The 11,299-nt window shown below is 43.5% G+C and overlaps 2 protein-coding genes across 2 annotated transcripts in view; both read left to right on the top strand.

Moving 5' to 3' along the window:
* Nucleotides 1-1,318: 1,318 nt before the first annotated feature.
* Nucleotides 1,319-5,459, top strand: LOC118419511 (carbohydrate sulfotransferase 14-like; the record flags this gene model as incomplete). The annotated part of the gene is given in 3 exon segments (XM_035825922.1): nucleotides 1,319-1,567; nucleotides 2,824-3,936; nucleotides 4,234-5,459. Coding segments are annotated over 2 exon segments (1,014 nt in total). The 3' UTR covers nucleotides 3,640-3,936; nucleotides 4,234-5,459.
* Nucleotides 5,460-6,386: 927 nt separating this feature from the next.
* The window catches only part of LOC118419343 (xaa-Pro aminopeptidase 3-like), a 6,890-nt gene continuing 1,977 nt past the window's right edge, over nucleotides 6,387-11,299 (top strand). The window contains exons 1-6 of the mRNA XM_035825705.1: nucleotides 6,387-6,525; nucleotides 7,111-7,971; nucleotides 8,450-8,704; nucleotides 10,014-10,130; nucleotides 10,584-10,742; nucleotides 11,210-11,295. Of these exons, the coding sequence (XP_035681598.1) occupies nucleotides 7,237-7,971; nucleotides 8,450-8,704; nucleotides 10,014-10,130; nucleotides 10,584-10,742; nucleotides 11,210-11,295 (1,352 nt within the window). The 5' untranslated portion in view covers nucleotides 6,387-6,525; nucleotides 7,111-7,236. The remainder of the gene's footprint in view (nucleotides 6,526-7,110; nucleotides 7,972-8,449; nucleotides 8,705-10,013; nucleotides 10,131-10,583; nucleotides 10,743-11,209; nucleotides 11,296-11,299) is intronic.

Here is an 11,299-nt window from a genome sequence, read left to right on the forward strand (position 1 = left end):
TACATCTACGATAAATGATTTAACAGTTGCATACTGCCAAGTTCATCAACTGTTCTGTTTTTCCCTATTCACAACACCTATTTTTCTTGCTATCCAGTTGACCTTATACTTATAGTTATGAGATGGAAAATTTCATTGTGTTGGTTTGTCCCTCTGCCCTCCCCAAAGTCACAATTTTTCTCTCATATCCCCTCTGCTAACTCTCATCCTGAGATTTGCTACCCAAATTTCTTGTGTACCAGACACCCTGTGGTGTTCAATCACATACTAGTAATGTAGCAAGTGTCAGGACAGAGCTGGATGGAAGAGAAAAAAATATGACACCTTTCTAGTTTCAACAAATTATATTTCTCTCTTTTCTAACATCTCTTTGTTGATAATTCTTGACCTGTTTCAATCCTACATTTATAAGACTGGGCCCGAATATATGTATAGTCTCGTGACCAGGTATATACTAGAATGACCTGAAACTTAAACTGAAAGCTCACCTTTCCATCCAGCTTTTAAAGAACTGCAGTTTTGGGTCGTGCAGTACCTCCGGGCTGACCTTACACAGCTGCACGAAAGCCTGGAGCTGGGCTATCTTCTCTGCGTCCATCTTACTTCAGCTGGATCTACGAGGCTATGCTATGATTGGGATTTAGAGGACTATAACAGTGACGAGGTGAAACGTGTTTTGTTGTCCCGACATGAGCTAGGCCCACGCTACTTCCGCACAGGGTAGGGTCTCACCACGCAGAAACTTCTGGAACCAAATCAGTCTCACGCCGATGTTTAAGGTCAGAGTTCGACTTAAATTGTGAGATCAAATGTAATGAATAAGCCAATTTCTGGACAGATTGTGGCCTAAAATATCATAATACTCCTTGTGTAAGCTTCGTTTTTCTGGCGCACTGATACTTTGAGTAAATTGAGGTGTCAGAAAAAGCCATAGTATTTTCTCTCAACGTCTGCTTGAATTTACCTTTGACCTCCCGAATCGCCTGTGGTGGAATGTCCCGCTGACATCACTCCAGACGACAGCGGCGCGGTGCCAGCTAGCGGTGACACTTCTTACTTCACACGATCGGCTCAACTCGTTTACTAAATTAGCGAAAACTTTTCAGATTTTCAGATGAGCCGACTGGCCGATCCTTTCCGTGTACAGTGTGTGTCATTCAGACTCTTGCTGAAAATCGTTTACAGTCTTACTCCTGCCGCGATCGTAGGAAGTTTTCACTGGGGTTCCCGCAGCAGGTAAAAGTAACGGGACCGCTCGCGTGCTCCCTGCGGGCCACCCATCACTTCCCACCGGGCCTACACAAGCCAGCTACCCCCCACCCGGTCCCGTTAGACTCCCCCTGCTGTATTTTTCCCCTGCCGATGCAGCATGCTGTGGGGCCGGCGGGGCTCGCGCTTGTTGCTCGGGCTGGGCGGCCTGGCCGTCCTGAGTATGCTGATGACGTGGATCGTGCTCGGGAGGAGCCCGCAGACCCGACGGCGCCTCGTCCCGGCTTGGGATCGGGGCACCAGCGCACCCAGGCCCGAGGACAGGGCAGAGGCACCCGCTCATACTCAGGACTTTCAGGTAACGTGGATTTTTATGCAGTTTTTAGACTAGGAAAATGTTTTGCCCCCCTCCCACTATGCAGCGGAATGTGATGACATATCTCTCTTCCAGGATCCACAACAAACTTCCGTAGGACTATTCCATTGTAAATGGGGGGTGCACGGAAATGAATTAGTAAGAGAGAAAAGTATCAGAAAAGTGAAGGAGAAAAAAGAGCTGGAACACTCAAGCTTTATTTTAATGTTTGGCAAATAAAAGGATGAAGATTGTGATTTGCGAACATGAAAGTTGCAGAGAGATGGTGATGCCAGCATCTTTCAGCAAGTTGTTAGCCTGGGTACCATCCTCCATAGTAGTAACCCGATGCCGCTCAATCTTTTCGCTTGCCATGGAGCAAACGAAAAGATTGAGCTACTACAAAGGATGGACAGTACCCAGCTACAGCCCTGTTTATGTCAGGCACACAAACAGAATGTTTGTTTACCACACTTTACTTTTACAGGCTACTGGTACTTGCTGTACAAACTTAGACCAAGATTCCCAGGAGGAGAAATTTTTTCACAACAAAGTTATCAATAAGTCTTCAAATTGTAACCTAAAGTTAACATCTTTAGCGCCGCAAAGCTATGTGGCAAACAACACAAGTGTCAGCCATGTAAGAGGGTCTGGGAAAGTTCTGGAAAAGTTCCTAAATAATTTAAAAGCTGTTGTTGCTTTAACATTTAGAAAACATAAAAAAGAAGGAGGTTTATTTTAACCTCCTTGCATAAAATAACTGGAGGGCTTAAAAAATTCAATTGTAAATCCAGCTGTTTGAAGCATTGAGCTGGAAACAATTACTTTAAATGATCTTTGACTTGGTAACATTATTTGATAATTTCAAACCTTTGTTCACTCTGCTTGGTCTTACCAAACGTTGCCAGGTGTTCATTGGTTGTTTTGTTACAGTAGATTTGTTTATTTTTGCAGGGATTTAATTTCATAGTTGAAAACAATTTTGTTTTAAGTAGTACAGTGCTTAGTAATATAGATTCTACTAGTACAGATTGCGATCGGGATCTCTCCTAGGAGAAACTCCGATCGCGATCTCTCCTAGGAGAATCAGCAATTCTACTGGATTGTGATCTCTACTGTGACATATACATTAGAGATAAAATTTGTGGTGTCAAGAATTGGTGATAGAAAGGTTACCATAAAAATAATACCACTATGTCTATGAACATTTCAACATTTACAGTAATTTTTAAGGCTATGAACCTTTTGTTTCCCACCAGGTACAGCGTGATATACAGAACTACACCATCCAATCAGTGTGCAGCAGGGAGGGGATGCCCAGATCGCCTTACAACCTCGAACCTTGGGAGCAGAAGACTCTCTTCAGGCATATCATTGTCAATGACAAATACAAGTTCTTGTACTGCTACATACCAAAGGTGGCCTGTTCCAACTGGAAGAAGGTTATCAAAGTTTTGGACGGTAAAATCGAACACGTCGAGAAGAAGGTAAAGATGGACCATCGGAAAGACCTGGTGTTTTTATCGGACTTGCCACCAGATCAAGTTAAAAGTCGCCTGGAGAGTTACTACAAGTTTATGTTTGTGCGTGACCCAACGCAGCGCTTGCTGTCAGCATATCGGGACAAATTCGCCAATAAGGCTATCGTGGATTTTCCTCTGAGATACGGGAAGGACATTATCAGGAAGTATCGTGCCAACGCGCCCGAGAACGTCAATGGAACAGACGTTACGTTTTCAGAGTTTGTCCATTATCTATCCGACACCGATCCACGGGATATGAACGAACACTGGCAGCCCTTCACCAAGCTCTGCCAGCCCTGCTCCATCCAGTATGACTTCATCGGAACGCAGGAAAACTTGGAGGCAGACGCCGATCACGTCCTACGGGCCGTCGGCGCCCCACCAAGCATCAGGTTCCCCCGGCGACAGCCGTGGTACAAGCCCACCGACAAGAATGTGCTGCGGCAGTACCTGTCAGAAGTGCCACCGCAGTTCCTAAAGGATCTCATACCAAAGTACAGCATGGATTATATGATGTTTGCATACCCAATTCCTGAGCTTGACACAATTTAACGGTGGTATGATACCACAACCCAGAGCTGAGCAATGATAGCTATAATACCCGTTTCTGAACTGTTCCCTTAGTAACGCTTATGTGATACCAACCCTGAGCTGAACACTATTAAATGCTGGTATGATATCTATTAGGTCAGCAACTGGATTTAATTTTCAACTTTGCTGGACTAGAAAAGAAGGGTTTTTCCCTAGAACTGTCATAGAGTGGAAGTCATTGCCACCAAGTACAGTAGGAGCATACTTATTGGATAGCTTTAAACGATGCTTGCAGTTAGATGTGCAAATTTAGGCTAGGTGAGACGGGTCATTACAACCCAGAGCTGAGCAATGATAGCTATAATACCCGTTTCTGAACTGTTCCCTTAGTAACGCTTATGTGATACCAACCCTGAGCTGAACACTATTAAATGCTGGTATGATATCTATTAGGTCAGCAACTGGATTTAATTTTCAACTTTGCTGGACTAGAAAAGAAGGGTTTTTCCCTAGAACTGTCATAGAGTGGAAGTCATTGCCACCAAGTACAGTAGGAGCATACTTATTGGATAGCTTTAAACGATGCTTGCAGTTAGATGTGCAAATTTAGGCTAGGTGAGACGGGTCATTCGGTGTAATATAACCAGCTGCTGCAGTGTTGCGTGCCTGCAAAGCTGGTGTATTATGTCGAATGACAGTTATATTAGTAATAGATAAGAGTTGTTATTCAATTCAATTTTATTGGGAATCAACTGGAAGTGTACAATGTTGAAAGCATGTCCACTGAATTGTGTTGATGGGTTCTTACAAACCAAATGGCAATATGGATAATCAGTCATGTGGATTTGTGGACACAGAATTAATTTATTCTTTATTGTGTAGTCAATGTAGTACCGAAAAAAGATCCAAGTCTTAACATCAATCTGGTATTCCAGTCTACATATTTCTTGGCCGAGTCCAGAGCTGGCAATACTCTACACATGAGAAAATGATAGGACAAGTACCTTTATACTCCATGGATTCCCTTCAACAAGTGCCTTTCGTCACTGTGTATGTTGAAAATAGATGTGCATATTCTTATAATGAAGAAATTCTCTATTTTGTCACCTTGTAAATGAGTGCCAAAACCAGTCCATTGTTTGTAATGAGATTATTGATGAAATACCCATGTGCCATGTTCACATCGCCATCTATTGTATACTACTAGTACTTCTCGCAGAATTGAACATTTATTACTGAGAACACTTCTCACTTAGTCCACAGTGCCAGTGGTCAGTTTTGATGCCAACATTTGATGTTAAGAATGATTGCAATATTACAGTATGTCTCTGTAGATTCAATGTTTATAGAAGTATGTTGTGAAAAATAGCTTTATGAAGCTACACATTATGAAATCGTGCCATCTCTAGTATTATGGACTACCTTTGCCGTTTAGAAATTATGTATTGTAGAAATTTTATTGCAATGTATGCCAGGCCTTCTCTGATCTAAAGCTTGTATAGATGGTGACTCCTATGGAGTTAGGAGCTGTGTTTTATCCTCCTACATAATCATGAATGCCTCAAGATGGGGAAAAGGCTGAGACTACTTCTCATTTTGTTATCATGCTTTTGGCAATTCACATTTTTTTAGCGTACATAGTATACTTGTAGGCTCGCCAATCATGCTTGTGTGTAATGTTAAGCCTGACCAGATTTCTTGCCATTATTTGGAAAGGTGCTAATTATGATATGTAAAGATATTTCAGTTTTAATCATGCCTCTAGGACAGAAATATGGCAGCCTCAGTAAACTAACCAGGCTGATACTCAGGCTAGGATAGAAACACATCATTTTTAAGTTTTAAAAAAATCCATCTGTACAACTAGATAGATACAGAGACTACTTGCAGATGTTTCGAGTGACATCCATGAATTTACACACATCTACATGTAGTGGTTACAAGAGAACGTTGCGAATTGGTGACTTAGATATGGTCAACTGGTTTGGTTTTTTTACAGTTACATGTTACGTACATGTACTTGTAATATTGTTCTACCAGTTTGTTCTAGTTATGCTGAATTGAAGAAGAGTTATGGATGTCACTAGCTCGAAACGTCTGGAAGTAATCTCCAAATCTTATCCAGTTGTTGATATGCTGTTTACTTGGATATCTAACTTCATAGACGTATCATTTTTGTATAGATGTTACATGGTGCCTTCAATGTAAAGTTGCCTCATTTTTAGCTACATTAGAGAACTGTAGCTGTAAAAAAATTGCTTGTACAAATATGTATTTTATCCCAGATTTACTGCTATTTATTTGCTCATTTTTGTTTGTTGCTACTTTGCTTGCCATTAACGTTATTATCAGGAGTGTGAAAAAACATTTTTAGATGTTGCAGATTTTAACATCCCTTTACCTTATCCAGACTTCCTAATAAGAAGCATGTGCCAAATGAACATTTGGGCACTTAATTGCAAATAAAACAAGTCTATTTTATTTAAATGACATCCTTGTATACTTGACTTCTGAGTCTTTTTCACATTTAGATGTGTAATATTAACATTAATCGTTTCCAGTTTAATATAAACAACATCACATTTTGTGTTTTATGTGGATGCCCTCACTAACAATTCCCCCAAATTTCAGACAGATGTTTTACTGACCGCATCAGTACCCCCGCCAGGAGAACTTTACTCTGTTATTAAAGGTAAGCCATAGGAAGTTAGGACAACCCCCGTGCACAAAATACGCCACACATCTGCTTAGAAGTGTTTGTAGTTTTAATTGCACATGCTGGGTGGCGCTGTTGTACAAGTACATGTGTTGTACGTGCGGTTCCACTCGTGTTTTAATTTACTACTCGTAAATTTCAGTATTTGAGTCGCCATGCGGACATAACAAGGGGAAACGGACGATAGTAAGGTACGTGTAAAGATTTGCTATGAGATTTTGGCAGATATGGATGTAGAATTATGCTGCCGTTCGTATATTTTGATCTGGTGGGGAGGGGGGCATCATGATGACCATAGTTTGACCTCTTGCTCTTGTAAACATCCATCAGGAAATGTTGAAGATTAGAGCCATGGCGTTCCCTGTCGTTGTTAAGAATACATCAGGTGTAATACATCAAATGTAGTGTTAATTCACCGTAACCGGCCACGGAAGTCAAACTGCATGTTGGCCCAAAGTCATGGACAGAAAACACGTGTTGTTGTGTAACTGACCTGGTTACAAACTCAGTCTCAAGTAAGGCTTCAGACTGTGTGTATGTAGGTGGGTGGGTGTGTTTGCGTGTCTGTGTATGTGTCCATGTGTCATTGTGTGTGTGTCCATGTGTCATCGTGTGTGTGTCCATGTGTCATTTGTGTGTGTGTCTATGTGCATGCGCTTCCTCCTGTTTGAGGGGGTGTCATCCATCTCTGATCACCTTGTGTTTCAAGTTTAGCAAATACTTCAGTATTCCATTGTTGCGCTCTAACAACTAAGTTTACTTTCCCTTCTATACAGGGTCTCAGTTCTGTGGGATTCTCAGGGAGAGCTCCATAAGGGACTCTACTCAGGACAAAACAACTTATTCAGGGAGCATGTCCTAGGCGAAGCAGTCTTGATCACGTGGGAACAGGACGGGCCAAGATGTTCTCTTCATTATCCTCCAAGGTGCTGAAGAATTTGTGTAATTATAAGAATGTTTTCCCAGATGTGCGAGGGTCAGGCATTTTGATTACCTTAGGCCACATCAATACTCGTTTCTCAAGAAAACTTTCCTTAAGTTCTCCCGTACTTGTGAGAACTCTCCGTTACCTGGGTCAGCCGACCTCGCAGACCCACCCTCACCTCGTGCGACCCGGGGAGGTCACCGCGGGAATCCAGCAGGAGGAATTCCGCCGGCGCCGAGGTCAGCTGATGTCCGCCGTCAAGGAGCATCATGGGAAACAGAGTAGACACGTCGTTATCATCGTGTCCAGCCCGGTAAAGTACATGGCCGTGGACGTACCCTACCCTTTCCGACAGGACCCAAACTTCCTCTACCTCAGCGGGTTCAAGGAACCCAACAGTGTGCTAGTGCTCGAATCTTGCCCTGGAGATTCTCCGACCAATCACAGAGCGACGCTGCTGGTTCCCGAGCGGAATCCCGAGCGCGAGCTGTGGGACGGACCGCGCTCCGGCACGGACGGGGCCCTGCAGCTGACCGGAGTGGACCAAACGTTGAAAATTGACGACCTCGGCAGGTTCCTGGTCCAGTTCAGGACTCAGGATTGGACGGTGTGGTTTGACCACCTCAAACCGGTTCACAGACAGCTGTGCGAACAGATCAAGACGTCGCTTCTCCAGCCGAGAACGCTGGAGAGCAAAGCACCAACTCAGCAGGTGAGTAGCATGCAATATTAGTCCAGTGGTTAGCGGCCCTATCTCTGGAACTAGAAGCCGTGAGTCCGATTCCAGCTGTGTCGCCCACCTGACAAGCACGCTACCGTAAATAGGATTGCCGTCCTTAGGACGGGACGTTAAGCCGTGGTCCACTGTTCATTGTGCTTCTAGAAAAGAGCCAGAGGAATTTTCCTGGTTGAAAGAACCTGTAAATACTGTATGTAGCATTGACAGTCTTCTCTGTCTCGACCAGTGGAAAATTAGCTGTTTTGTGAGTTAATCATCATCATCATCACATCATTCCATGCAAGTACTGCAGCCAGGCCACGGCCACGGCCTTCTCATTAGGTTCCCTACTGGTAATTAGCAGTAGTAGCACGTTGTGTAGCAATTGGTTTCCCGCAAGGGATTGACAGGGGCATCACATGAAGTTTTTCTATTAGTTGATCTGGTTCGATATCACTTCTTTCACCTTCAGGTGAGCAGGTTCGTGCAGCAGCTCCGATTGGTCAAGTCTTACAGCGAGGTGGCTCTGATGAAGAAAGCGTCGGACATCACGGCGCAGGCCTTCACAGAGGCGATGCGGTTCTCATTTCCCGGCGTTAGCGAGGCCCAGCTGCAGGGGAAGCTGGACTACGAGTGTCGCATGGACGGGGCGGACATGCTGGCGTACCCGCCGGTGGTCGCCGGGGGCAACCGGGCAAACACGCTCCACTACATCAGCAATAATCAGGTGGGTATGGAGAACACAAACACGCTCCACTACATCAGCAATAATCAGGTGGGTATGGAGAACACAAACACGCTCCACTACATCAGCAATAATCAGGTGGGTATGGAGAACACAAACACGCTCCACTACATCAGTAATAATCAGCTGGGTACGTAGAAAACTATGACTGTATGAGTACTAGTTGTGAACAGATACTCAGAACATATTGAGCATACAGTATATAGCCTGGTATCCTATCCTTTTATACCTGCTGTGTCTCTCTCGTCCGTTTTGGTCAATATTGCATCAGACCTACAGCCATTGCATATCTCTTTAAAGAAAACTTTGAACCTACGAATGGCGTTCAATAAGTAATAACTCTGACTCATTTCCCTTAGCAGGAGATTAATGAAACTTGGCACAGTTATTAGTCTTTCTCTTCATAGGAACCACCCAGAGTTATGAATTTCTCCCATCGTTTGATGCAGCTCTGGACACCGTTTTTGTAGGACACCCCAGGGTGGTCCTCCAACAGATGCCTCATCAATGGCAGAAGAGGAACGACCAGGTCTGGGAGCTGTTTTCACAGACTTCCGGCCATGTTTGAATTCAGGATGCCAGCGCTTTACAAGGTCATATGATGGGGCATCATCACCATTAGTTTCTTTCATTTCATCAAAAGTCTCCTTTGGTGTGCGTCCTTTCAAATACAAAAACCGGATCACTGCGCGACACTCAACTGGCTCCATTTCACACCTGGTCCATTACACACCTAACTCAGTTCAAACACCAGTAAATCAGAAACCACAATTAGTTCAGAGCTCTTTTTTGCAACATAAACTATAGAGATATAAATCATTACACATGCAAAATTTAATCCAGATCAAACAACTGAAAGTGGGTCAGAGTTATTACTTATTGAACGCCCCTCGTATAATGCTAAAATTATGTACAGGATATCAATCATAGATAAACAAAGATGACCTTAAATGCTTATGTTCTGTTTATGGGCTATGTCAATCTGGCCCGGTATACAAAGCTATAATAGCTGCTGATTGTCTTTTGTTCTTTCCGCAAGAGCAAGACAAGAAAGAGTCAGAACCTGAGATAGATTTGAATACCAGGCTATAGTGTGATTCCTATCAAAGATCATGCTCTCCTTGCTGTGTTCAGTACCTAGCAGCCCACTTCCTTACATTGGAATGCTCACAAAGGGAGGTATACATAGGTAGTTAGGTTGTTTTTTTTAGGTAGTTAGGTTTACTTTTTGTTGAAGGTGAGGGAGAGAACTTTGTGTCATTTTTGTGTATCTGTTTACCAACAACCCCAGGTTATAAACGATGGGGAGCTGGTGCTGGTGGACGCAGGCTGCGAGTACCACGGTTACGTCTGTGACATCACCAGGACCTGGCCAATCAGTGGCAAGTTCACGGAGCCACAGAGACAGGTCAGGAGACTTTAATGTTTATGATAAGTGCCATTTTTTGTATTGATGAGAGAGTAAGTACTCAACTGTACATGCTGAAATTTTTGCCATGGGTAAATGTTTATGATTTTCACGGTAGCCTCTTCACTGCAAACTTAGAATCACTGTGAAAATGCTTCTTCAGTCTTCTGCCCCATTACCCACTTGTTTGAGCTTGAGCTTTGATGTACAAACCACCGCAACCTTTCTATTTTTTCCATACTGTGACACAAATCCCTGCAAACGTAAGGCATTTGCAGTGTTTGCCATGTATTAGCATAGCTGTATGGTTCCATCTGAAAAACAGTGTGTACATAGATGAATGGCGGTTTGTCGTGCTTGTTTAACCTGGGTAAAAAGCACTAGTGCATTTTATAATGTTTTCATCTTGTTTTAATCTTGCACCTGACTTTGTGCTTAACCTTGTGTTGTTAGCTGTATGAGGCCGTCCTGAGCATCCAGAAGACGTGCCTGAACCTTTGTCGTCCCGAGATCTCGCTGGACCACATCTACACTGTCATGCTGAACCTGATCGGGATGAAACTGAAAGATTTGGGGATAGTCCGGGACAAGGAAGGCCACGAGCTCACGCAGGTAAGAGCCCCTGTCACACAAAGCCTGTGAACTATATGGCCTCCCAACCTTCTCTAGGCCATGGTTAGGAGCTAGTCGTGACAAGGTCATCTGTTGTTGCCTACTTATCTTTTAAAGTCATCTCCACCAGCAAGATTTTGAATTTTGAAAAATCAAAGTTGAGGAAGTCATATTCTACTTTATATAGTGCAATCAGAAGAACAAACTAAAGCTAAAAAAAGTAGACTTCTTGGCTACTTCCAGCCCAGAGCTAACCTTGGTTGGGAAGTACATGTAGTCAGGAGGAAAGTTTGTGGTCCTGAATGTGTGATAGGGCATAGAATATCACAGACAGTACCCTTTTTATTCTGTCTTTGCACAGAAGCCTTTGACTTCAACATATTTCCTTGTACATTAAGTTAACAGATCCACTCCACTTTTGAACAGCCACCAAAGTTTTGCTTGTTTTCATGTTACCTTACAGACAGCCCGGGCGGTACTGCCCCCACCACATCAGCCACTACCTCGGAATGGACGTCCACGACACGCCGGACATGTCCCGATCCTCCAAACTGCAG

The sequence above is a fragment of the Branchiostoma floridae genome, chromosome 7 (assembly GCF_000003815.2).
Source record: "Branchiostoma floridae strain S238N-H82 chromosome 7, Bfl_VNyyK, whole genome shotgun sequence".
In the NCBI taxonomy this organism is placed as follows: Eukaryota; Metazoa; Chordata; class Leptocardii; order Amphioxiformes; family Branchiostomatidae; genus Branchiostoma; species Branchiostoma floridae.